This window comes from Gymnoscopelus microlampas, assembly GCF_963454915.1.
Source record: "Gymnoscopelus microlampas genome assembly, chromosome: 20".
Classification (NCBI taxonomy): Eukaryota; Metazoa; Chordata; class Actinopteri; order Myctophiformes; family Myctophidae; genus Gymnoscopelus; species Gymnoscopelus microlampas.
Window position 1 is genome coordinate 39,174,368 of NC_139957.1, and position 27,993 is coordinate 39,202,360.

Below are 27,993 nucleotides of genomic sequence, written 5' to 3' on the forward strand. Positions count from 1 at the left end.
AGTGAGTGACACCCACAGCCAGAACACTAGAGGGAGCGACCATGATCTGGTACCACCCACATTAAGGATGTGTGAAAGTAAAAAAAAAAAGGATGTGCATCACTGGTTTATTGAAAAATTGGCCTGAAAAAAGGTAAATGACAATTTCCATCTTTCTTTCTTTCTATTTGTTTTTCGAACACCATGTAAGCTAACTAAATGTAAGCAGCCACATGCTGCTTATATTTCTGACTAATATAGTATTCAATCAAATCAATCAATCCTTCCAGCCTCATGTCGACCAGTTCACTAACAACAGTCTTGGTCCACCTCTGCAACATGGCCCGCCTTCGACCCACACGGTCACAAACTGCTTCAGAAACACTCTTTCAAAGCCTTCGTTCCAAACAGAATTGACCACTGCAACAGCCTCCTATATGGTTCCTCTACCAAAGTCCTCAATACCATACAGTACAGAATGTACCACTGCACCGCCTACTCACCAGAACCCGCTCCAGAGAGACCACATCATACCTGTCCTGCATGACCTTCACTCGCTCCCAGTCATATACATACAGAATGGTTTTCATCATCGTTGCTGTCGGGGCAGAAACCTCTTATCTCCATATTTTAACTGTGTGTTTTTTTCGTAAATTAGACCGGGAACGCGTCTGTGTGTCATTTTAAGATTTATTTGGCTATTCAAAAATAGCAGATATTCTAGATCTGCTATTCTAGAAAAATGTTGAACATTAGGTGCAAATCTTTGAATATATATATTTTTGGAAACAACATTTTTAACTCAAATCTTTGCTTCTGGGGTCCCTATAACATATTTTACAAAATGTTGGCTTTAAAAATATATATATTCAAAGATTTCAAATTTTCACGATAAAAAAAAATAGCAGATCTACAAGCTCATAGCGCAGCACTCGGTGCCACGCTATGAGCTTGTAGACAAGGATTGATTCCCGGATTGAATGGGCTAACGCTCTACTTTATCACACTAGCCTACAGCGTCACACAATTCGCGCCGCGTTTCGAGCTTGTAGATCTGCTGCTTTTGCTGCTTTTGAATTTTAATCCTGTAAAAAGTAACAGTTTTGGACATATGAGGTTTTCACTCAGACAGAGACGTTATGCTGCTCACCACCTACAAGGTCCTCAACAACCTAGCTCGCCACTTCACCTCTCTGACCTCCACCCCCACCCCCACCCCCACCATCATACCCACTCTCCCAACCCACATCAAAGCGGCCCCCACCCTCTCAACTCTTTTAAAGCCCACCTTCAAAATCCACCCTCAGACTTGCCTTCCCCACCTAATTTGATTTCCCTTTGTATTATTGTCATTTTAAGTTTTAGTCGTTTATGTTTTTTATCCCTTATTTTCTCATTTGTTTTGTTTTCTGTGAAGTAACTTGAGTATCTTAAAATGGATGTATTAGTATTATTATCATTACACAATGATTAATAAACATAACAATTCACGTCCCCATCCATCAGGCTTACAGAGGCACAGAAAAGAGGCCATTGCATATCATTTGGCCAAAGATAATTATGGTGACAGAAAGCACAAACAAAGGCATCATGTTAATTGGCTATAATAAAGAAAATATCCTCATATGGTTTGTTTTACATTGAAAACGCTTCAGCAAGGACGCCAGGAATTATGCTACGAGTGCATATCTAATAATACAAAGCGCTAATTCAGCGCTAATTCAGAGCTTCCTATTATTATGTACTGTTATCACTGTCCTCTTTCTTTTAATTGTTTAGCTATGTGCTACCACAAGAACAACACGACGTAACATTTCCAGACAAGGTTCGCCACAACGTCCATGATACTTATGGGCTTGGTTTTGTCTACTTTTAATTGTTCACTATACATTTGGCTCTTTGGAGCATATTTATTTTCTTTCAGCAATATTTCGGCTCAGTAGCAAACCACACCGGAAGGGAAAGCCATTAGCGAGAGTTAATATTTCCACAATTTTCGTGTCATGTACATTCGTCTTTATAAACAACAGTGCCGCGTGACACGGTTTACAGGGTTGCCAGGTTTCGCTCGTGAGAGAAACAAGCAACCAGGTCTATGAAAACAAGCCCAAAAGCCCGATCATAATGTATATGAATGTTCTGTGGCCAGTTGGGGAGGTGGGAAAGACGTGCATTTTTGACAAAAGATGGTGTTTTCAGCGTGCCTGCGGCAAAAAAAGTGACCTCACGGGTGAATTTCTTTTCCTCTGGGGAGCTGACACAGATCCTGTTTGTGTGGACACATGGTGGATCGATGGATCATTAGGGATAAAAAAATTCTGTGACCAGTTGAAAAGGTTATAAAACACAAACATCTCTGGCAGTGGGTGAGTTTATTAATGTATATGCTCTGGCAGTGAAAGAGTTGTTAATATTTCCGTAATTTTCGTGTCACGTACATACCAAAAAAAAGCATTAACCAACAGTTCCGTGTGACCAAATGAAAATAGCCGAGATACATTTTTTACAGGGTTGCCAGGGTTGTTTCGCGAGATAAATATTATATATATATATATAAATATATATATATATATATATATTGGTCACCGTTATGAATAGTTATATCAGCATGCCCATATATGGGCAATTGGGCATATACTGATGACATCGGGGATCTTCATAAATGGGAATAAAAGGGACAAGGACTGACAGACACACAGATCTCCATATATGGGCATATCAGTCACATCGGCGGTGGCACGTAGGTGTCGAACTCTAGACGTATAGAGGCCCGAACTTCTAGTTATATACGAGTGCATACACAGTGTCACACACTGCTATTTTCAGTGCGCGGCATGCTGCTGGCTTCTATGGAATCCAAATGAGCGAAATCAGTCGTGGCGACAGAGAACTTTAATCCATGTAATAGCGTTGATGAACACTCAAACATGATCCATATGAAATGCCATGGGCATGGAGGGGGGTGAACACCACGGCTAGGTACTATCAGCAAAAAGCCATGACAGCCTGCAGGCTGCATCAATTGGGTGGAAGAGGGTCTTTGCATTAGGGAGAAATCAATTCCTCCACCTGTCACATCGACATGTCGGGAGGACGGCGGGGGGGGGAGTGGGTACCGCTGCATCCTTCTTAACAGCGCCACGGATGATGCAAGATAGGGATGCCATCTGTTTGGGTGGGGAAAGGCAATAAAAAGGGAATGCCTTTAATTTCACTCTCTGCTCTGGAATAATTAGGTCATTTATATTCCTCCACTTCATGATTTAAGAGTGGAGCGCGGGAGGAGGAGGGGGGAGACGGAGACGGAGACGGAGACGGAGGGGGGGGCGGAGGGACGTCGATATTGGGACTATGCAGGGAGCAGCATTCCAGCCATCGGGCTTGTCCAAGTCACTTTGCGGCAGTGATTTATGGACGGCCGCGCTACATGGCTTCACTACGCGGCGCACACCGTAATATATCCCCCTCTCCGCCATTAATCCTCCCCTGATAACCTTAACACCAAGGAGCTTCCATCCTAAATCATGCCCCGCAGAGCGCTTCCCTTCACTCAGGTGCTCTGTACATGCCCTATATATATGCCCCCGCACCTCCACCCCCCCCCCCCCCAAGGTTCCCCCCATCAACCCCCCTGAAATAGTTTGCATCCGCTGGGGAGACCCTGCGCTGTGACCGCAGACTTGACTTATTGCCCCCCCCCCCCCCCCCTCTGACAACCTTAACTACTTCAGCCCCATACTTCTACACGCTCCACGAGCCTGTAGATCATCCATTTTTGCCAATTCCTTTTTTATAATTGAGCATTTTCATGGATAGTGACATGGCTATAATCCACCTGCACACGTCGATTGAAGCAAAGATAAAATCTCACGAATGAAAATGTTTGTATTGCCTAATGCAGTGCTTCTCAAAATTCTTCCCAAATTGATATATATATTTGGCCGCGGACCCCCATCTGAAAATATGTTGTGCCAGGGGCCCCTGGAACAAAATATTTTCAGATGGGGGTCTGTGACCAAATACATATAATTTTGGGGGTCCTTGACATGAAAAAGTTTGCGCACCACTGATATTATACTGTAGCAACATAAGGGTTTCAGAAAACTGTTAGGATTTAGAAGACATTTGTAGAATCGTATCTCCGGTCTTAATGGGTTACATGCAAGTTATTTGTCTGTGCCTTCCAGTTATTTGACCTGTGCCGTGTTATGCGTTTCCTTTCTTCTCTATTCTCGTTTCCCTATTCTAACTCTGTTAACGATATTGAGAACTCACACAGAAATGAATTTCACCCGCTCTGCTTCACCATAATGTGTGTGATGTGACGATAAAAGTTGATTCTGATTCTGACGATTCCCCCAAAAATAGGCACACGGCATGGGTTGAAAGTGGTTAATATGTCCCAGTGGGTCTGGATCTATTCCCTGATGACTCGTTCATCTCTGCACAGGAGGCGACAGGAGCATTATCATCAGAGAGAGCAAAAGGGAGAGCGGGGATGGTCTGAATGCAAAGAAATGTGTCTTTCAGAGGATCTTACAGCACAAACACTCTTTTTTATTTAATGGGGATGGGGAGAGAAACAAGCAAATCATAGCCCCTAATGATTTCCGGATGAATTCGGCCTCCAAATTAGCTCGTTACATAACGATCTATATTCATAACTCATAAAAATTCCTCTCGCTCCGGTTCTCTCAGTCCGACTAATTTGGCCGTCCGCTTTTTTTTTTCTTTCTCCCCCAATCAAAGACTTCAAACACTTACATGGACTTTGAACCTGCGTTCTTGCAAGCATGCATGACAACTGAATAAAAATATCTGTCTATCTGTACACTGTAGCTATCTGTCTGTCTGTATAGCTATATGTCTACTGTATCTGTATACTGTAGCTATCTGTCTATTTATAGCCATCTGTCTACTGTATACTATCTGTCTGTCTATCTGTACACTGTAGGTATATGTCTGTCTGTATAGCTACATGTCTACTGTATCTGTATACTGTAGCCATCTGTCTATCAATATACTGTCTGTCTACTGTATACTATCTGTCTATCTGTATAGCTATCTGTATACTCTATCTATAATAGCTATCTGTCTATCTGTATAGCTATCTGTCTATCTGTATATACTGTCTGTCTATCTGTATACTGTAGCCATCTGTCTATCTATATACTGTCTGTCTATCTGTATAGCTATCTGTCTATCTGTATACTGTAGCTATCTGTCTATCTATATATACTGTCTGTCTATCTGTATAGCTATCTGTCTATCTGTATACTGTAGCTATCTGTCTATCTATATATACTGTCTGTCTATCTGTATAGCTATCTGTCTATCTGTATACTGTAGCTATCTGTCTATCTATATATACTGTCTGTCTATCTGTATAGCTATCTGTCTATCTGTATACTGTAGCTATCTGTCTATCTATATATACTGTCTGTCTATCTGTATACTGTATCTATAATAGCTATCTGTATACTGTATCTATAATAGCTATCTGTATACTGTATTGTCTGTCTTAGCTATCTGTATATTATCTGTATACTCCCTCAATGATCTCTTATTTAAGCTTAAATGAAGGTTGATTGAATGAACACTGTATTATCTGTCTGTCTGTCTGTCTGTCTGTCTGTCTGTCTGTCTGTCTGTCTGTCTGTCTGTCTGTCCAATCTACTGTATATCTATCCATATCCAATAATAACCCAGCTATAAACAATAACTCCCCTTCGGTTGCATTTGTAAAAGGTTAAATCATAAAAATCAGCTCACACACACACATGCTCACTTCAGTCCACAGTCACACAGACAGCTCAAGTCCTATAAAACCTGACCCACTTCGACACAACACCACTCAAAACCACATTCCATATTAATAACACTTTTCTACATTTTAAACTATATTCTGTGCGCTTGACCTTGCAAAAAGCTTCCAAAAGGAGGAACAACTCCATTACTCGGGTTACTAAGGGCCCCTGCGGGTGTCTCCGTCCCGTCACGTCCCCTTGCCTATTTCCACCTTAAAAGGTCTCCTTTCCAAACCCCCCCCCCACCCCACCCCCCAGAGGGGCCCACCGACCCGATGGTGTGTGAGCCGTAATTTGTCACGTCTCTCTGAGTGGAACCGAGATGAGATGGCGAGCAGGGCGCCCGGGGCGACCGGCCGGTGTACCGTGTACAGCACCACCTGAATAACCAACACTCTGGCTCTTACGCAACAGCAGGTTCTGTGTGAGCGTGTGTGGGCCCGCGTGTGTGTGTGTTAGGGCATTGGTTCTCAAAGTGGGGTTTGGGGACCCCCCCAGGCGTCCTTGAGGGGGTTCCAGGGGGTCCACAGTAAAATGTATTAATACAGCGTCACAATACTTGTAACCACTTTATCCATTTATATGTTGGCTATTCAAAAATAGCAGATCTACAAGCTCTGCTATTTTTTCTAACATGGAAAAACCCTGGCAAAATCTTTTCAGATGGGGGTCCGCGGCCAAATAAATATCAATTTGGGGGTCCTTGACATGAAAAAGTTTGAGAACCTCAACCACTACAGTACAGTACTACCTGAACAACCAATACTCTGCTCTTACGTAACGGCAGGTTCTGTGCGCGTGTGCGTGTGAGTGCGTGTGTGTGTGTGTGTGTGTGTGTGTGTGTGTGTGTGTCTGTTGGGGGGATGGGGTGGATAGAGCCATGGAAACACCGGAAGAAAAAAAGCCCACTAAGACACTACAGAGAGGAAAGGGTTGCATTAATCATGACGGTTGGGGCTACCTTTGAGAGGACAACCAGCGTTACATCGATGGGAGGAGGACGAGGCTCTCAGGAGAGAAGGAGGAGGAGAGCTACTGCTCTCCATGCTGCTGGAGGAGCTACTGACCCACTAGAGGAGGAGGAGAGGGGGGATGGGGTTGGGTTTCCTGCGCAGGCAGGCCACTGTACTTCCCACGCTCCCAGTATTGCCGCGGGTACGCGCGCACGCATGCACACGCACGCATGCACACGCACGCACGCACGCACGCACGCACGCACGCACGCACACACACACACACACACACACACACACACACACACACACACACACACACACACACACACACACACACACACACACACACACACACACACACACACACACACACACACACACACACACACACACACACACACACACACACACACACACACACACACACGCACGTGCACACACAGGCAAACAGAGACTGCAGCCCTGTTCATTGATGAGCTCAGGTCCTCAGAAGGAACTGGCACATAACGTAAAAGACGTCAACGAGACCAGTGAGGAAATGACCTAAAACAAACACAACTGTTCTCATGGAGTCCAGTGGTGACTACAGTGACTGTGCTAAGATATTCTAAAACATCAACTGAGACATTGTGCACACTGCACTTTTTTTTTTTATTATGTTCCCAAAGTTATCTAAATCAGTTGCCAAAAAAATATTCCTTTAGGTTTAAAGCTCCTTCTGACTGGAGCAATCTACAGTACCTGTTCACATTCGGTCAATCATTTTTTTTTCCAATCGTTTAAAACGGCGCTGTCCTCTCACCTTGAGATGACCTCATTCATGTTTTGACCAAATGATCATTCTAACAGATCTATGAAGCACTGATCCATTAATGTGCTCTGTGTATTGCCTCTGTTGTTGTTGTTGTTGTTTTGTTGGTTGAATTGTCTGTTAAATATTTTGTCCATGTTTTGTGATGTATGAATTCTGAATTTTGTAATTGTGGACCCCCTTGAAAATGAGATGGTTCATCTCAAGGGCTTATGCACAATAAAGAATTTCCGGAGAAATCCAAAAACACAAAGCCAGTGTTAAATTGAGTTGCTCATCGGGAGCAATTAGGGGTTCAGTGTCTTGCTCAAGGACACTTCCACACTAACTCTGGGGGAGCCCGGGATCGAACTGGGCCCAAGAGGCCGCTCTGAGCCACTGCCACCCGTGTTATGCGCTGGTGGAGACTATACCAGTCTATAAGCCTCTTTTAAACATCAGAGGCTACAGAGGTGTACAACTCCTGGCATGTGCAGCTGTAGTATGCTAGTCCCCCCCCTCTCACTCAATTCAATTTCAATTAAATTCGAATGGGCTTTTAATGGCATGGGAAATATAGGTTTACATTGCCAAAGCAAGTGTGAAATAAAAAAACAACAATCAAAACTAAGACTATGTATGAACAATGGTCTACTAGAATAGAAATATGTAAACAGAGCTGTGTCCCATTGCATTGTTTTAATTGGGATATGTATATGATTTTCATGTTGCCATATTTGGTAACGGTTTTATAATTAGCAATTAGCCACGCAAACAAAGCCGTAGATTACCGGGATTTTAGAACAGCTAAAGTGGTTGTATAGACACTCATACATGTAAGTAGGAATAACCTATAAAACATCAAATGTATCTGCTCTGTTAGTATGTAGAGTAGTTCTATGTACAGAGATAATTATGCATGGTGCAGAGATATACACATATAATTGATAGTATCATAGTGTCAACTTCCCCATGTTCACTTGCATTTGACCCCATGTATTTTGTTTGCTATTTTAGTTGTCTGGTACATTGCAATCATATGAACGCATGTATTATTGATTTCTCTGCCATCTCCACTACCCTGCCCCCCCCCACCCCCAGATAGATTTGTACAAATATATGTTCATGTACATGGGGATGAATTAATTCTACTATTCTACCAACAAAGTGTGGAATGCCCTACCACCAGCCATCAAAAAGTGCGGCTCCCTACCCTCCTACAAAAAAAACGCCATAAAAGAGCACCTGTCTGCAATTTACAGCTTGCTAAAAGAAATGACCCCCTCCCCAGTTTTTCTGTAAATATACTTTTACTGCTCCTAGTATTGATGATCTTTTGTAAAGTATGGTATGTCTTTATATGTGTAGATGAATTGAATACACAGGACCACAATGGAAACAAGCCCTTAGGGCTTTTTGCAAACTGTTGATAAAGTATTCAATCGATCAATCATTCAATGTATGTGTTATTGTCGATAGAAACAATAACTCAACAATGATGGTTGTGCTCCATCTGACATCCTGTTCCTGTCATAACATCTCACTGGTTCTGTCTCTTTTTCTCTCTCTCTCTTTCTCTCTCAACTGAAGGCGTGTCATTCCCGTGAGGCGCTGCTGTCTCCCGTCATCCACGCTCACTATGTGTGTTTGCGTTGGGCTGGTTGCTGTATGTCTGTTTGTGTGTGTGTGTGTCTGTCTGTCTGTTTGAGGGGGGGAAAAAGCACAGAGCTCGTTAAGTCTAAACTATATAGTGAATGACATCACCACCCGCATACATTACAGAGACGTGTATAGCTGATAGAAGCACTCCCATTATGAATGGGGCTCACGGGTCACTCATATACATGGATGGACAGTAGGTCTGCGGTTATGCAAAAATATGTTTTAATTAAATAACCGTTATTATTGATGCATAGGAAAAATACTGGGGATTGTCTTCCTTGGCCTACTGGCAGCGTGCACATAAACGTTTGGTGCCGATTGGTCCAGCGTGCACGTGCACACACACACACACACACACACACACACACACACACACACACACACCCCGCCACTGGCTGGCCGAGATAACATGATATACAAAAGTATGGCAATTTTGGGACAGTTGGTGGAGGTTTATGTAAAACTGTGTGGCTGATGTTGACAATGGACGATGACATGTAGTGACACTGGTATGTCATTGTTGTCGGGCAAAAACCTTGTACTTCTTTTCCTTTCGGCTGTTCCCTTCGGGGGTCGCCACAGCGAATCATCTGCCTCCATCTCACCCTGTCCTCTGCCTCCTCCCACACCAACCAACTTCATGTCCTCTTTCACTGCATCCATAAATCTCCTCTTTGGTCTTCCTCTCTATAGGCCTCCTGCCTGGCAGTTCCAACCTCAGCATCCGTCTACCGATATACTCACTATCCCTCCTCCGTACATGTCCAAACCATCTCAGTCTGGCCTCTCTGACTTTATCTCCAAAACATCTAAAAGGTGACTCTCCACCAAACAGACTACTTCAGACAACAACAGACTGGCAGTCTGTTGGAAAAGTTGGCATTTGGTTCAGCACAAACTGTTGGCCGATGCGCACATTGTGTTGGCAGCGCTGGTCTGCAAGATCCTGCCAGCGTTGCCAGGTCGGTGCGGTGGAGAGCTGCCTTAACAAGCGCTGTTACTTTTCAGGAAATGGCTAAAAGAACCAGTCTTCCAAATGGATGCATTGTAGTTATTATTTACTCACAAGATCTTGTTAATACTTTTATTTGTATATTTATAAAACCCAGACAGACCTAACCAATTTCCCTTTCACTTAAAAGGTTTTTCAACACCAGATGTATAAGCTCACAACGCATCGTGGCACATTGCGAGCTTAAAGAAGCTATTTTTGCTACTTTAGTGTGACTAGCATGACTAGTAGGCCATTCATTTACAAAGAAAAACAGTTAAAACATGGAGATGCAGCACGAGATTTCAGCCCGACATAATAGGAGAAGGAGAAGCCAACAAGCCTGCCGGTTTAACAAACATGTCACAACTGTTTTGCCGCCAACAGATTCACACATAATGATGTGTAATATTACTAAGGATGGTGTGACAACGGACACGGTCCACGTGCCCAAACAAGGCTTCTGCTTTTTGAAAAGCCAACGTTCCCCACCGCTATCACAAGACACCTTGGACATTAACTATGAATATCCACTTTAGCGGGAGACTGGGCACAAAAGCAATTACACACTGGGTTTGGGGGGGGGTGTGCGGGGTGATGGGGGGGGGGGGGGGTGGGGGTTGTGGGACATAAAAGAGAGAGAATGCAAATTGGACAATAAAACTCCATCACGTGGTAGAGAAGGTCCGACTGAGCCTGGCTGGGAGCAACGCTGCAGAAAGGGAGAGGTGATAAAGTAAAAAAAAAAGGGGGAGACCATGCTTATAATAGCCTGCCATGTCTTCACACATGACAGCATCACACATCCACATCTCCCTGGGCTCATGTTAACCACCGCCACCAACGTCTACCACCCCCCCATCACCCCCCCCCCCCGCCCCACTTCCTCTTAAATCTATTTATTTATTTCATTATTTCAGTCCCCCACAGAACAACAACAGCATCAGCACTTACGATATCATCGCTTACAAGAGACAAGTCACACGCACGCCGTAGTGTGTGTGTGTGTGTGTGTGCGCGCTCACGCGCGTACTTGTATTACAAGACTTGTGAGGGCCAAATGTCCCCTCAAGTGAGAAATAGACATTGTGAGGACAAGGGGGAGTTTAGGCTTACAGTACTTTACAGTTAGGAAAAGACTCCTGGGTGGGATTAGAGCAGTGGTTTTCAACCCTTTTCGTAGCAAGGTCCATTATTTATTCGGCATTTGAGCCACAGATTGATTCCATGCTGTATTGATGTTGGTACTATAGGAGAGATAACAGGCCAACGTTGATCAAAACAACAATTCTTTAATTAAGTAATGCAGATTTGTAAGAATAATTTAACTCTTGAGAGCGTAAAATGCATTTTACGCTCTCAAGAGTTAAAGATCTACCTAATAAGGGTTCAATTACCAACTCTCCATCATTTAGCTGGGGACCACCTGGAACCCCCTCAAGGACCACTGGTTGAAAACCACTGGATTAGGGGGGTTAGGCATTTAGAGATTAGGTTGAATTTACAGTATGCCTGATTCTATACGGGTGTCCCGTACACACCTTTACATCTCATCTCAGGTACTATGTGTAAATATGTAGATCATTTGTTTGTTTTCTTTGATTGATCTCTTTTCTCCCTTGCCCCCCCCCCCTTCTTCTTCTTCCCTTTCTTTTTTTCTATGGAAATAACAATACGATTGAACACATTTCACCCACTTTTTTTTTTACTTCTGTAAACCTGAGACGTGACAATAAAGCTGATTCTGATCTGAAAATTGCAGATCTACAAGCTCACAACAACAGCGTGAGGCTTGTAGATCAGCAATTTTTTGGTGCACAACTGAGTATATAACTCAGGGTTCACAGAACGGGCTAAAAAACGCTGATGTCCTCACAAGCATACAAACGCGTGTGTGTGTGTGTGTGTGTGTGTGTGTGTGTGTGTGTGTGTGTGTGTGTGTGTGTGTGTGTGTGTGTGTGTGTGTGTGTGTGTGTGTGTGTGTGTGTGTGTGTGTGTGTGTGTGTGTGCAGAAACTGGAAAATTTCTCATCCTGCTGCACCCCCACAGGGGTTCTGAGAACATAGCGCTGAAGGTCACCACCGCCACCAAACCCCAGGTATCACTACTGGAGAGTGTGTGTGTGTGTGTGTGTGTGTGTGTGTGTGTGTGTGTGTATCTCTAGCACTCTACGGGTCTCTTAGGGGCTGTTACATGTAGGAAACACAGAAGTCGGGGGGAGGCTGGGGGGAGTTCATCAGGCCAAATTAAACAAACAGATCAATACGTGAACAAATCAATCACCAGCAACCCATCCGCACAAGTAACGACCGCACGTCACTGCAGCCTATGTACGGTCATTACACGGTAGAGAGAGTAAGGGGGGGATGTTTCTTTTTTTTTATTTGCCCATGCAGCAGAATTATAGTAACCCGCACATCTGTGTTTTCAAGGGTATCGCGTCTATTAGCCATGTTGTTGGGTTTTTTTTTCTTCTTTTTTTCGTTCGGTCCCCGTCTTGCGTTTTGTCCTCTTTGTCATTCATGAAACGAGGCTACTGCTCTAACCACCAGAGCCCCCCCAAACCCCCCCCCCCCACTACCCGTGTCCTCTACAGAGGGGTTGAACAGGAGGGTGAGTAGCAGCAGCTGGGAGTTTTTTACCCTGCTATTGATAAAGACATTTGCCCCATGGATGTGGACGGGCAGGCACTGCAGGAAGGGTCCGTCCTGGCGTTGTAGAGGGTCCACATGGTTCTCTGCCCTCTGGGCGGTCAGATAAAACAACTCCCACCCACCTCCAGAAGACAGATGTCTGGGCCATCTAATCTGGCCCGAATCGAAACTCAATCTTTTCATCTTAAACTCATACTATGTAAGATTCATTTTTGATTTCATTTTGGTGCTACCCCTTGTAGCTCTGCTGTCATTACGGTGTTTATCAATAGAGTACAGAAGTCCTGACGTCACTCGTTCATCCCCAGGTTCGTAAAGTAATTTTGCTATGGAGAACAACATTGGGTCATCATAGAATCGTCTCATATAAGAATTGTGGTCCAAAAATAAACAAACTGTCTCTGCGATATTGTCAGGGAGGAGGTTCTGTATCGTTTATGATAGTCAGTCACTTATATTTGATACAGTCTGTTTCTGGCGAAAATGTAACTAATTCGGCGGAAGTAACATTATCGTTTTCTCCGTCAGTTGATGCTTCATATCCATAAGAGTAAAACCGACAGGGTCATTTGTTTATTTTTGGAACACAGTTCTTATTTGACGCGATATTAAATACGTCTATGGGGATTCAGAATGGGGGTGGAAAACCGCGAACCAGGTAGACAAACCTAGGATGTGTAAATTACGTCAGACTTTGGTGCTCTATACGGAAGTACCGCTAAAGTAATGCTGGCAGGGTCCTAGTGCTCAAGAAGATTTTGAAACGCAACAAGTTGTTGTCAGAAACGGTATTTATTAACCGTAAAATACATAAATAAATATATTTCCGGTGACTACGTAATTTTGGCACGAGTGTTGGGGGCAGACACCAGAATAAAAATAGTGTTTAATAGTGATTAGAGAATAATAGTGAAAGATTACATCAAAAATAACCCTAGCCCATCTACAACGCAACCAGGGCAGGAATTGCATAGTGTGTAACACCAAAAGCCAACTGGCCCTGCTCCTAAAATGATGAAATTCCAGGCCTGAACGCAACTACAGTATAGATCGGCGAAGACATTCAGTGTATTGAGGGGAAAAAAGGAGCGGGCCTACTATAGAGCCCTGGGGGACTCCGGTGGTGGTGGTGGTTAAGCTCTCATCTTGATTACACTGGCCTTCCCCTCTATACGCACAGAACACCCGCTGCAGGACTAGGCTGTCTGGAAATGTATCCTGCTGCAACAGCTTTCTAACAGTGTTGCCATGTCCGCTTATTATAAGCGACTTTGGGCTTGTTTTTCTGTAAAGTCGCTTGTAAAAATTGGTAGTTGCGGGTTGCGGGTTTTTGGGGATCTTGTTTCTAACGTGTAGTTGCTTATTTTGGGCTTGCTGTCTAATGTTGTTTAAACCAGTGGTTCTCAAACAATTTCATGTCAAGGACCACCCAAATTAAAATGTATTTGTCTGATCCGGACCCCCATCTGAAAATATGTTATGCCAGGGACCCCCCCATACAAGATTTGTGTTGTTAAAATGTTAAAAAGAATATTCCACATTTTTCACATTCTTCAAGATTGTTTTGAAAATAGCAGATCTACAAGCTCACAACGCGTCGCAATGAGCTTGTAAATCGGCTATTTTCAAATAGCTGATGTTTATGGGTTTAAAGGGCCCATGTAGCCTGGCTATAGTCACTTCTTTTCATATACCTGATTGCTTTTTTCTCTCGCAAAACCTGGCAACACTGCTTTAGTGCTTTCTAATTTTACACCTACAGTAAGCAGACTATAGTTAGAGACTCCACATGTGGAGGTATTAGAATTATGTCTAAAATGTTAATTTGCTGGGGGAGCACTGAATCCCCCCCAGACGGTCCAGTTCCTATAGGCTCTATGGTTAAACTATAATCAAGGTCTATTTTTAGATAAAAAAACATTAGTGTGAGGAGGATGAGCTGTTAACATCCTAGCCTTTCTGTATTATTTCTATTTTGATAACAACTTCACTTTAGGTAAGCAAACCATCAGTTGCCTGTGCTGGTAGCAACACATTAGCTGCAAGCTATAGCACCCGCTAACCGTTTTAGCAGGGATTATTTTGTTATTTTCCTAATAAGCATAAAAAATAAAAAAAAAGCATTGTCTGATAATGGTGATGGCCATATTGAAATGAAAATTAAGTATGGTTACATGAATTAATACATTTAGATAAATAATGATACAAGCTAACATGTGTTAGCTTGTATCTTTTAGCTAGTTATTTTAAGCAACACCTTCTACGGGAGGCGGGAGCACATAGTTTCATGCTCTAATATACTATTTACTATGATAGCCTGCCATTTCATAAAATAATGTAGCCTACAGCATAGCAAATAAAACGTAATAAATGAATAAATATATTCAAATCCTATGTAAACATTTAAAAATGATGCATGATATTTTAAGTTGATGATTAGCTAAAATTGCCCTGCAAAATAAGCTAACTACCTACTATTAGCTATAGATCGCATAAAATTGTAGCCTATGTGATTGTAACATTGTTGTAACAGGATGGAATAGCTTTTGAAATGAATCATCATCACACTACCAAATCACTGAAGGCCTCTTAACGCCTACAGTAGCCTACAACAATTGCACAACTTAACTTTGTGCAAAAAGTCCTAGCCTAATAATATTTTTCTCCATTTTACCAGACAAACTGACCATAGGCTATATCACAATAATGCAAAAACTAACAAACTGTAAGCAGAATTACATAACCAGTATGGGCATATAACTTAAAATAAGATGAGTCATTTTTCACATATAGCCTTCATAAAACTAAAAATGAAATTTGTATTTAGTTGATAATTTTTTTTCGCCATACAACATATAGGAGGATATATCAATAAAACACATCGCACAGTTTGAATATCAGTTCTTGTTGGTAAGCGCCACCAGTCGTAGCGTAATAGGCTAGGCTACTATATAGAATCTATATAGTAGCCTAAGCTACTATATATATATATATATATTAGAATATAGTATTAGTAATATAGTAGCCTAGGCTACTATATATATAATCTATATAGTAGCCTAGGCTATATAGAATCTATCCTAGGCTACTATATAGAATATAGTAATATAGTAGCCTAGGCTAGTATATAGAATCTATAAAGTAGCTTAGCCTATAGGCTACTACTGTGGCACAAACAAGTGAAAATAGCTGATCGAGTAGATAGGCTATTTTCGCTTCCGCTTAAAAGTTACATTTGTGGAATTTATGGAATTTATTTTAATTGTTTTAATTGTATTTATTGGTTGAATTTATTTTTAATTCATGAAAAACTCTGAATATTTTGTTTTTTAATTATTATTATTTTTAAATATAAAAACTAAACAAAAAAAGGGGGATATTAACTCGCGACCCATAAAAATCGGTCCGCAACCCACATGTGGGTCCCGACCCACTGTTTGGTAAACAGCGATATGGATGATTAGATAGATAAGCTACTAGGCAGTAGTTTAACTTGTGGTGATGATGACGTAGGTCGGTCCTACAGCAGCAGACAGACAGAGAGACAGAAAGTCCGTCCGTCACAGAGGCTCGTAGAGCCGCGCGGTGCGGTGTGGTGTGCGGTCTGCTCCGGTCAGAACGGTGAGAATAACGGATGGGATAGGACTTCAAACGGATCCGAAACGGTCCGTACCGGGTACAGACTGAAACAATCGTCACCCACTCCTCTCACCTCATCTCCATCCGCGCGTGTGTGTGTGTGTGTGTATGTGTGTGTGTTTGGTATTCTGTTTACAGAAATCACAGCGAGCACAGTCAACACACACACAGTGTGTTGTGACGCGTCGCATCGCATCCAGCTCTGCTGCACCAGCCGAGAGAGGAGAGGTAAGAACAACACCGTTCTATTCACATTAAAACACTTGCGATTTATTCTCATTCGTTTATTAACAGTTCCTTCTTCAGTCTTAGCAGCGACTGCTGTCATTTTACTCCCATGGTGAAAATACATTAAATACAAATAAATTGGTTATTATGATGTAGCCTATAGGTGGGTTAGAAAATAACTGGAAAGTTTTCTTCTGCCCACCAAAAATGTGCTAATTAATTTCCCTAATTGACAATTATGTTAAAAAGGAAGCCTATGTAAAACTGAAAGGCTTGATGATTTTTTTTGGTAGAGTAGCCTGCTTTGAAGTGAAAGTGCCTACAGAATAAGCTCTTATTATTATTATTATGGTGATGATGAGTGGTGCTGAGGACACTGCACCTTTAAGTGCACATTGCAAAGAGCGTTTGCAAAATACCACAAACTCATTTCTCGCTCTCCAATAACAGCTCTATGGGGCTCAGCCCAGGCAGGGAGGAGAGAAGAACAGGCGAATGGGAAAACGCACGCGAGCACAAAACCCGGTGTCTCGTATACTCGTTTACCAGTAATCAGCTCGAGCCCGGGTCTTATCGCTCTACAGGGCTTCACGCTCTCCTTTGTTCCCCCGTTAGAAAAGTCTGAGCTGCTTCTGCAGCGTTGAGTGAGGAGAGAGAGAGAGAGAGAGAGAGAGAGAGAGAGAGAGAGAGAGAGAGAGAGAGAGAGAGAGAGAGAGAGAGAGAGAGGTGGAGGGAGAATAACACGACTTAACAATTCAGTTTCTCATTTTCTGTGTGTCTCTCCTCCAGTCCAGTGGAGCCGGCTCGGCACAGAGGAGGCAGAGAGGAGCCGGGGGATTGGAACTGGCAGCTGGCGTAGCACCAGGGGAGTGGATTGAGGCGGCCGGCGGGGGCAGAGAGGGGTTGAGGCGCCTGGCCGGCGCTGGGTTGAATGCTGCCCGGCGAGGAGGAGGAAGGGGGGGCGGGCAGCAGCACTCGGGCAGCAGCAGGCATAAGGCAGCAGTGGCTGCGTCAACTTGAGGAGGGGGAAGGATGAGGATGGCGTCCACCGGCATGCAGATCTTCGGCTTCGTCCTGGCGCTGCTGGGCATCATGGGCGCCATGGTGGCGACCGTGCTGCCCAACTGGAAGGTGAGCGCCGACGTGGGCTCCAACATCATCACGGCCATCTCCCAGATGCAGGGCCTGTGGATGGACTGCACGTGGTACAGCACCGGCATGTTCAGCTGCACGCTCAAGTACTCGGTGCTCTCGCTGCCCGCCTACCTGCAGACGGCGCGCACCACCATGGTGCTGTGCTGCGTGATGGCCGCCATGGGCCTCTGCCTGGCGTCGCTGGGACTCAAGTGCACGCGGTGGGGGGGCGGCCGGCGGGCCAAGAGGCACGCCGCCATCGCCAGCGGCGGCTGCTTCGTCGCCGCCGGCTTCCTGTGCCTGGTGCCCGCCTCCTGGTTCACCAACGAGGTCATCTCCAACTTCCTGGACTCCAACGTGCCCGAGAGCAACAAGTTCGAGCCCGGGGGCGCCGTCTACGTGGCCTTCGTGTCGGCGGGCTTCCTGCTGGTGGGCGGCTCCATCTTCTGCATGTCCTGCTCGGGCAAGAGGCACGGGCCCCAGGACATGATCCTGCTGCCCCCGCCGGACAAGCTGCTCCTGCAGCAGCAGGCGCAGCAGCTCCTGCAGCAGTCACAGGACCTCCAGCATCAGTACTGCTCTCTGTCGCCGCTGGACAACAAGACGGGCTACAGCCTCCAGGACTACGTGTGATACAAAAAGGATCGCTGCATGCACCATGGGGGGGCCTAGAACGGATTATAAATCTTTACTACACTCCTGACCAGGCTCTAGTCTTGGATGGAGGTGGAGAGGAGCATATATAGAGGGACGAGGGCAACGACTTTTCCCCATTTTCTTTCCCTTCTTTTAACCCCAGCCTCCTCTTGTATCTTCTCTGTTTAATTGCGTTCCACAAGCACAAGCCGTGGATGTTTGTTTCCCCGAGCGGCGCCTTGGAGCAGACAGAGTCTGGATAAGGAGCTCGCCGGCGTCGCCGCAAGAACGGGAGGAACCCGCTAAACAAACGCAGATTTATCCTTCATCAGTAAAAGTAACGGAGGAAAGAGCAGAGTTCCCAGTGGACAATGGATTAAGCAGTTACGTAGGCCTTTTTCCCTGTAGATTTAACACCACCGCTCCTCCCTCCCTGCCTCGCCAAAGGTTTGAATTGAAAGAAAGAAAGAAAGAAAGAAAAAGGAAAAAAAAAGAGGAATAAAATCCAATCATTTAGCTGCTATTTACAATCGTTTGGTGTCCTCTCATTCGCAAAGTCGGCAATACGATGCCTCAGAGAGGCAGCAGTAGGTGGAAGCCCTTTCATAGAAGCCATCATGGGTTGTTGTTTTTTTTATGCTTGTCCACTAGAATGCTAGCAGGAAATGGACTGAAATAAATGGTCATATTTTTGGTAGCTAATATAGAATGATGTTGATATTTTGCCTCTTACGAAGCATGCTGTCCGGAGCCTGTCAAGTGTATTAATGAAGTGGAATGCCTGGTAGAGGATCGATACATAACCCACACAATGCCTGTGCCTAAAAATAAGCTGTACAAATGTTATCCCGCTGAAACTGTTCAAAGAATAGACTGTCAGGACGAGTGGACAAGAGACAGACCGATGCCCAGCACATAAGGTGTAAATATGAGAGGTGGAGGGAGAGAGAAAGAGAAAGAGAGAGAGAGAGAGAGAGATTAAGATGATAGATTGATAGAGTTTTCAGTCCTCCAGCGGTCTGGATGGTGTGACACGTTGATTTCACATTTCCCTTCAAACTAAAAACATCCTGTCTCCTCTTAACTAGCAGCCTCAAATTCCATTACATGTGATCAACCCACCACCAACACACTGGCACACGGATTATACACCCACGCAAGCATACACATACTCATGAAAAAAGACAGAAAAAACTGATACAGTAGCACACTGGTACAAAACACGGACAAGCCACACACACACACACACACACACACACACACACACACACACACACACGAAAAACCTTCGGAAACATCCGTCTAATAAATGCATGCGCTTTTTCATTGTAGCCATCCACCTCCTCACTGCCATGGAAACAGAATTTGGTACCCAAAAATCTCTGTTGTCTGGGGGCCTGTGTGAGTGTTTGTTTGTGCGTGTATGTGTGTATGCGAGTGTGTGCACATACGTGCACAGCGTGCGTGTAATGTTTCTGCAGAGCCATTGCTTGTGTAGTGCTGCTGCTGCTTCACTAATCCATTTTATTAGCCACAGATGTGAGTCGAGACAGCTTCGCTCTGTTACCCCGACTAAGGCTTTGGGAAATGCTGTCTTTATTAATGTTGTCCATTGCGAATGTATATCTATGACATGCTGGTTACATAGAACGAGCAACACGAAAAAATTACGTGTGAATCGTGATTTATAGATAGAAGATTCTTGAGTCACGACTGCCAGAGTGGGCTGTGTGTCAGGCTGCTAAAAAGGTTTGAGTCATTCTCCATATGTGACTTGTTTTTCCAAGCGTGTGTGTGTGTGTGTGTGCGTGCGTGTGTGTTCTTGTGTTACTATACTTGTGAAGGCAAAATGTACCAACGAGTACAGCACAATTTGAGAAATAGACATTGTGAGGACATTTTCCTGGTCATCGGAAGAGAAATGGTTCTTTTCAAATTCAAAGAGTTAGGCGTACAAATTAGGGGGAAAATCAGGTTGGCATTTAGAGGTCGGGGTGTATGGGTTGGCGTTGGGAGTTCTGCCTGATTAGTTGCATACCGGTGTCATGCACCATAAATAACAAGTATAATATATCAGCATAACTCAGGTAAAAAATTATAAAATTACTGTCCACAAATGTGGATGTCCTCACAAGTATAGGAATACCAACGACACGTGTGTGTGTGTGTGTGTTTGTGTATGTGTGTGTGTACCTGCAGATGGGATCGGTGTCTTGAGCTGCAGCCACTTGACTCTCTGTCACCAACGTTGTTTTTCTCACCCGTCAGTCACTCTCACTCTCACTCTCTCTCTCTCTCTGTCGCTTGTGTCATATGTCACAGTCACGCGCCTGACTGACGGGGAACATGGACGCATGTTTGAGAGCATGACACACAGACGCACCTACTCAAATGTCGGTGGTGGTCCTGTCCTGTCTGTACCTGTTTTAAGCTTTCACACCGGTCTGTCTCCATGGCTAAGGGAGGTGACGTCTGTTTCTGTCCTTCACTGGCCGTTTCAGTGACACTGGCTATTTCAGTGATACTGGTTGCTTCAGTGTCACTGGCTGTCTCAATGACATTGGCTGTTTCAGGGACATTGCTTCAGTGATACTGGCTTCAGTGATATTGGCTGCTTCAGTCTCACTGGCTGTTTCAATGACAATGGCCGCTTGAGCGACATTATAGTTAAGTGACACTGGCCGCTTGAGTGACATTGCTTCAGTGACACTGGCTGCTTCAGTGATAAATACACTGGCTGCTTCAGTGAGTCTGCTTCAGTGACAATACACTGGCTGCTTCAGTGAATCTGTTTCAGTGACACTACTACACCGGCTGCTTCAGTGAATCTGCTTCAGTGACAATACACTGGCTGCTTCAGTGAATCCGTTTCAGTGACAATACTACACTGGCTGCTTCAGTGAATCTGTTTCAGTGACAATACACTAGCTGCTTCAGTGAATCTACTTCAGTGACAATTCACTGGCTGCTTCAGTGACGGGGCCCTCAGAGACAGGGCCCTCAGTGACAGGGCCCTCGGTGACAGGGCCCGCAGAGACAGGGCCCTCAGAGACAGGGCCCTCAGAGACAGGGCCCTCAGTGACAGGGCCTTCAGTTACAGGGCCCTCAGTGACAGGGCCCTCAGTGACAGGGTCCTGGCGGTGACATACAGAGCAATGCATTAACTCTCTCCTCTGTCATAAACATGCAGTTTCCTGGGGGGAGAGCAGATGGCTGAGCACAGCTCGCCACCTGCAGGCTGCTGCTGGCATGCAGGAGGCCTCTCTGTTGGCATCTCTCTGCAGGTGCTGGCAGAGCCCCTCTAGAGCCAGGTTTATCTACATCACACCCATCCACCATGCCACCAGCACACACCATAACCAACACAACAAGGCATCCTGACTAAACAATAACCCACAACCCAGCCCCCCCCCCCCCCCATACAGTATGAAGCGATGCAATAAACAATGATGTTGAGAATGTGCCATGTCATCAACCAATACTGACACGTTATGTGTTTTGAGAATGTGCCAAATTGTCTCATGGTGACAAGATTTAATACTGTACGGAAATCTCTTTCTGGTTTATTTTCAATTATGTTATGTTTGTTTGTAAATGAGTTATGCGTTGGCAAATGTTTTTTTTGGCTTTGTGATTTCCTCAGCTGGGATATTTGTGTACGGCTCACTGCGGCTTTCGAGGTTTTTTATCTTTTCGCCTGGTTCTTTTCAAAGCACAGCATTATTTAATAACAATGCATTTAGGCTACGGGATAGTTGAAGTGGGCAAGACTAGAGGATGACATTCTTCTAAATGGAAAAACTATGTTTCAGGATTTCTTGAGCACTGTAAGTCAGCACAACCCTGTACACAAGTATCTAGGCCGATGAGATCCCATAATAACGTTGATTTCACCAAGCGGGGGGGAACTAGTTTCCCTCCGTTTTATTTCAATATACAATACCATGTTCCATATCTTCTTTATAAGAAGACTAGTAAAATGCACCTTTATGCTCATGTTATATTGTTTGACTGTAGTTTGTGGCTGAGTGTTCTAAGTTCCCTGGGCTGCTACAAATGTACATAAAGACAACAGCCAGTCTGCAAGAAAAGTGAACCATTTCTGTCCCATACGATCCAGCAGGCAAACACCGGGACAGCTTGATCATCAGCACAACATTTCATAAGCTTAGTAAAAACGACTTGGTCCTAAAAACGCTTAAAAGAGCTGCATCTCTACCTGCATAAAAATCCAAGACAAGAAATTGTCATTTTGATAATTGCAGCTTATTTTGTGGATGCTTTAGCACTTCTTATTTTTTTTTTGTGTTGCCAGAGCGTATTTATGATGATAAAAACCGTTCTTCACAAGTTCTGGTACCGTTGTCTCAGTGTGCTTGTGCAAGTAGTTATATTTTTTACCAATAAAACTATTTTGTGGAAGCAACACGCCAATGCAAGCTGTTCAATCTGTGTGTGTGTGTGTGTGTGTGTGTGTGTGTGTGTGTGTGTGTGTGTGTGTGTGTGTGTGTGTGTGTGTGTGTGTGTGTGTGTGTGTGTGTGTGTGTGTGTGTGTGTGTGTGTGTGTGTGGTGTAACTAAGTACATGTACTCAAGTACAATTTTGAGGTACTTTTACTTTCCTGGATTATTTCCAATTTTCTACTCCACTACATCTCAGAGGCAAATATTGTACTTTTTGCTTATTATTTGAAAACTTTAGTTACTAGTTACTTTGTGGATTTTGAGTATTATTACAAAACATACATTAGCCACTTCAGCCCTATTTAAACTTTGGCTATTTTTAAAATAGCCGATCTACAAGCTCAGAACGATGCGACTCGTTGTGAGCTTGTAGATCGGCTTGTAGATATTCCAGTAAATGTTGAATACCGGACTTTTATTTGTAACAGAGTATTTCTACATTGTGGTATTTCTTTTTTTAATGAAGGACAAAATGGGAGCACTTCTTCCATCACTGGTCTGTGTGTGCAATTGTGCATCATGTGTGCGTGGGTGCGTGCGTGTGGCTGAATAGTAGGGGTACGGTGCTAAGCTTTCTCTTGCCAGATCCACAGACTTAGGGTGGGTACGTGCTGTGCTGTGCGTAGGCAGCCCGGCTGTTCATATGTTAACCACAGAAAACAGCTCGACTCGCTGAGAGAGAAAAACAGGATTCCACTCCCACTAGAACATGCAACCAACGCGCATCCATAAAACATTACCACCGCAACGTACAAATGGGTTTTCGAATACCGGCGCATCCCTTTAATATACCGTTCCCAGCCTGATCCCCCTTGTTTCTTATGTACAGTACAGTAAGTATAAGCAAAGTGTCATGAATGAAGCCATAACAACTCTGGTGAGAGTTTAAGGGAAAACGGGGGAGGATCAGGTCTGGTCTCTTTCACCTCCCGCAAGAGTTCATGACAACATATATGTGTATATTTAATACATGCTCATAAAAAGATCACTCACTTGAATTCCTTATAGGAATATATACTGCTGCTGGGTCTTCAATAAATAAGACACCCTTTAAGGAATTCAAGTGAGTGCTGGTGATCCTTTTTGAGCAAGTGTTTCATGTCAGAGCGGCGCAACCAACAAGTGTGAAGTGTACTTTTTAACCTACGAGTGCGCTCGCATTCTCTTTTTCAACATACATGTGGGAGGCAGAGGTGTGTAGTAACTACAGTTACATTTACTCGGATACATGTACTTAACCACTTGAACCCCAGCATCCTTATTGTGGTGAAGGCTTTCCCTGAAAATAGCCGATCGACAAGCTCCCAAGAAACGCGCCGACGCGTTGTGAGCTTGTCGATTGGCTATTTTCAGTGAAAGCCTTCCCCACAATAACAGAAAAGACACTATTATAGAGCTCTGAGGGACTCCGCTCAACTATATGGGGTTTAGGTTGTTAACCACATGAACCCTAGCGTTCCCCCATTCTGATAGCAGATTAACAAGCTCGCAACGCGAAGAGATTTGGTATAGAAGGAAACTAGTAGACCTAGTATATAGAGCCCTGGGGGACCCTGGTCAACGATACTTTTACTCGAGTACAGTTTTAGGCTACTCTAGCCAACTCTCTGTGTGTGTAGGACATGTTTCTGAATGTATGCAAATACAGGAGGCAGGAATAATGCAACAGTTGGTGGATGGATTGTCTAGTCTAGTTTAACCCGTTAAAACTGGGAAAGCATCTGTGTCATTTTAGATTTTTTTTGCGTTGGCTGTTCAAAAATAGCAGATCTACAAGCTCACAGCGCGTCCCGCGCTGCGAACTTGCACATCTGCTATTTTTGAACATTTTTTGAAAAATCTTTAAAGTGTGAGAACCACTGATTTAGAAGGCATTTGTAGAATCGGCCTCAGGTCTTAATGGGTTAACGGTAAACAACAACAATGTTGCTTTGCAGAACATGCATGTTAACAGAGATTGTGTGAGAGTGCCAGATACACCCCTGAGGGTCTGATTAGTAGCAAACACCGTTTATCGCCAACTGGAACCGGGGAAATTAATAACACAAACACACACACATACACACACACGCACACACACACACACACATGGATAACACAAAACAACAGCCAGTCTGACATCTGTATGATGCAGCTGAGCCTCGTCAAATCGGGCCTAGCCCGAGTCCGTCTCTATAATCAGCTGAACATAAACAAGATGAACGCCAAAGCGGAGTGAGATAACATATCCCTGGGGTTCCCAAAATACCTTTCCATGCCAAGGGCCCCCAAATAGCCATAGACATAGCTTTTTTTAAAACAACAAATACAAAAAGCTCACAACGCGTCCACATTGTGAGCTTGTAGATTGTCAATTATTTCCTATTTTTGAAAGATTTTTAAAAGGTTTGATAATGACATGCCCAAAATAGGGATGCCAGGTTCAAAGTGGTTAAACTGGCACAATATGAATTGAATTTGAATTGAAATAAAACAAACATATATTTTGTTATACTTTTTTTTTCTAATTGCCCCCCTTGAGGCCATGACCCCTACTTTGAAAAAACTTGTGACACACTAAAAACCACAACCCATCCTTGCTTTCGCAACAGATACCGTGTAAATCACGATGCCGTACGATAATGTCTCCATCCTTTAGCATATCTGCTATAAATATTTGCTTCTGGGGGATTCTACAAATGTCTTCTAAATCCTACAGTTTTTTTTTGAAAATCTATATCAGTGGGTCTCACACTTTTTCATGTCAAGAACTCCCAAAATGATATGTCTTAGGCCGCGGACCCCCATCTCAAATTATATATATTCAAATATTTGCAAAAAAAAAATCACGATTAAAAAAAGGTAGCAGATCTACGAGCTCATAGCGCGGCACTCGGTGCCGTGCTATGAGCTTGTATATCTGCTATTTTTGAATAGCCAAAGAAATCCAAAATGACACAGATGCGTCCTCGGATTGAATGGGTTAAAAAGTATCAAAAGTAGCAGATCTACAAGTTCAAAACGTGTCGCTTTCGCGCCGTGTTTCGATCTTTGTGGATCTGCTCACTTTTCATGCTTTTGTGTGACGCTGTAGTATGATCAAGTAGGGTGTTAATTTACGGGGGAAAAAAAACTATAATACGGAGATAGGAGGTTTCTGTCCCCGACAGCAAGGATAATTCGATGTAAATCAGGCAGTATGTTTCTCCAGGATTAATATCCATGCCGTGTGGCCTGTGGCCTGCAGATGAAAAGCCTCATCATGAAACAGCTCCTCTTTGGCAGAGAGGAGCTCTCATTAAGCCATCCAATCCGGGAACGCATCTGTGTTATCTTAGATTTTTATTTTATACATATGCTATTCAAAAATAGCAGATCTACAAGCTCATGAGCTTGTAGATCTGCTATTTATTTATTTTTAATCGTGAAAATGTGTGCTAATCTTTGAATGTATATATTAGGCGAACATTTTTAACTCAAATCTTTGCTTCTGGGGGTCCCTGGAACTAAACATTTTGAGATGGGGGCGTCGGCAGCCAAATACATATCATTTTGGGGGTCCTTGCCATGAAAAAGTTTGATAACCACTGATATAGCAACATAGGGTTTTTCAAAAAACTGTTAGGATTTAGAAGACATTTGTAGAATATATACTGTATTCAAAGATATGCACAAATGATCACGATTTTTCTGAAATAGCAGATCTACAAGCTCTATGACAGCTCTAATGCTCTAATGCCTATGACATTTGGGCATGATGTGCCTAAATTAGGGACAAAAGTGGTTAAACTCTGGAGACATCGGCTTCATAATTGCCAATACGGTTGTCATCAAGAAAGTAAAATAATAGCTGATATATATCGGCCAGTATTAGACGACAATGAGGTGACAGTCTTGCCTAGCCCTGATCATGAGCTTGTATATCTGCTATTTTTCAATAGCTAAAGAAATCTAAAATGACTCAGATGCTTTTCCTGATTGAATGGGTTAACAGCTGATGATGGGAGGCGCGTTGGTGGACCACGACCGCCAGTGAGAAGAAGAGGAAACGTGCCTTCTGTGAAACAAACATGGATTATTCAAGGCTCTCTCTCTTTCTCTCGCCATCCCGCTGTTCCTCTTGGTTATGCAACGCGAGTGGAGATCAAATAACCAGTCCTCTCATGGGTAAACGCTAATAAGATACGCTCCTCTGTGTATTTAACCTATATCTACGTTCAAAGGCTTTCACCACGAGATGCTGTCGTGACAGATTCGGGGCTGTGGGCTTAGATGGGGAGAAGGGGGGAAGGCGCTTTTAAAACCTTGTCAGTTTCCAGGCAGCTAGGGGTTAATAACGTTCTAAGCCTATAGCGCGGACGCATCCTTTACCTTGAGCTTTCTCCCGCCACATCAGTTCACAGGTCAACTGCACTGAACCCGGCGTGAACCACGACCATCAACTGGAGTAAGTGACAGACACGGGAGGTGTAATTAGATATTATAGAGCCTGACCCATGCCAGATTTTTTGGGGCTTATTTTGGAGAGTCCTAGGCCACCGGTTACTGATGTTTTGAACAACATTTTGTCAAAAAGTGCTAAATCAATTTGTAAAAAATGTTTTTCAAAAACAGACATTTCTGAAATAGCGAATCTATGAGCTCACAACATTGCGTTGTGAGCTTCTATATTGCCCTTTTTGACATTTCTGAAAAGTAACTTTTAAAAAAATGCCTATGACAGTTTGAAAGTGGTTAACCCATTAAGACCTGAGGCCGATTCTACAAATGTTTTCTGAAAAAACGTATGTTTCTATATCAGCGGTGCTCAAACGTTTTCATGTCAAGGATCCCCAAAATGATATGTATTTGGCCGCCGACCCCCATCTCAAAATATTTTGTTCCAGGGACCCCCAGAAGCAAAGAATAGAGTTAAAAATGTTCGCTGTAAACAATATATATATATTAAAAGATTTGCACACATTTTCACGATTTTTCAAAAATAGCAGATCTACAAGCTCGTAGCACGGCACTCGGTGCCGCACTACGAGCTTGTGTATCTGCTATTTTTTAATACTCGGGACACATCAGCTTCA

The 27,993-nt window shown here is 43.7% G+C and overlaps 2 protein-coding genes across 5 annotated transcripts in view; one reads left to right on the forward strand and one right to left on the reverse strand.

The window, feature by feature from the left end:
• Window positions 1-27,993, reverse strand: part of tfb1m (transcription factor B1, mitochondrial) — a 65,481-nt gene that overhangs the window by 9,011 nt on the left and 28,477 nt on the right. The gene's annotated exons all lie outside the window — the stretch shown is intronic.
• LOC311036780 (claudin-20) lies at window positions 16,430-22,902 on the forward strand. The gene is made up of 2 exons (XM_084045731.1): window positions 16,430-16,706; window positions 17,496-22,902. Exon 2 carries the CDS (start codon window positions 17,739-17,741, stop codon window positions 18,471-18,473), a length of 735 nt encoding a protein of 244 aa, XP_083901857.1. The 5' UTR covers window positions 16,430-16,706; window positions 17,496-17,738; the 3' UTR covers window positions 18,474-22,902.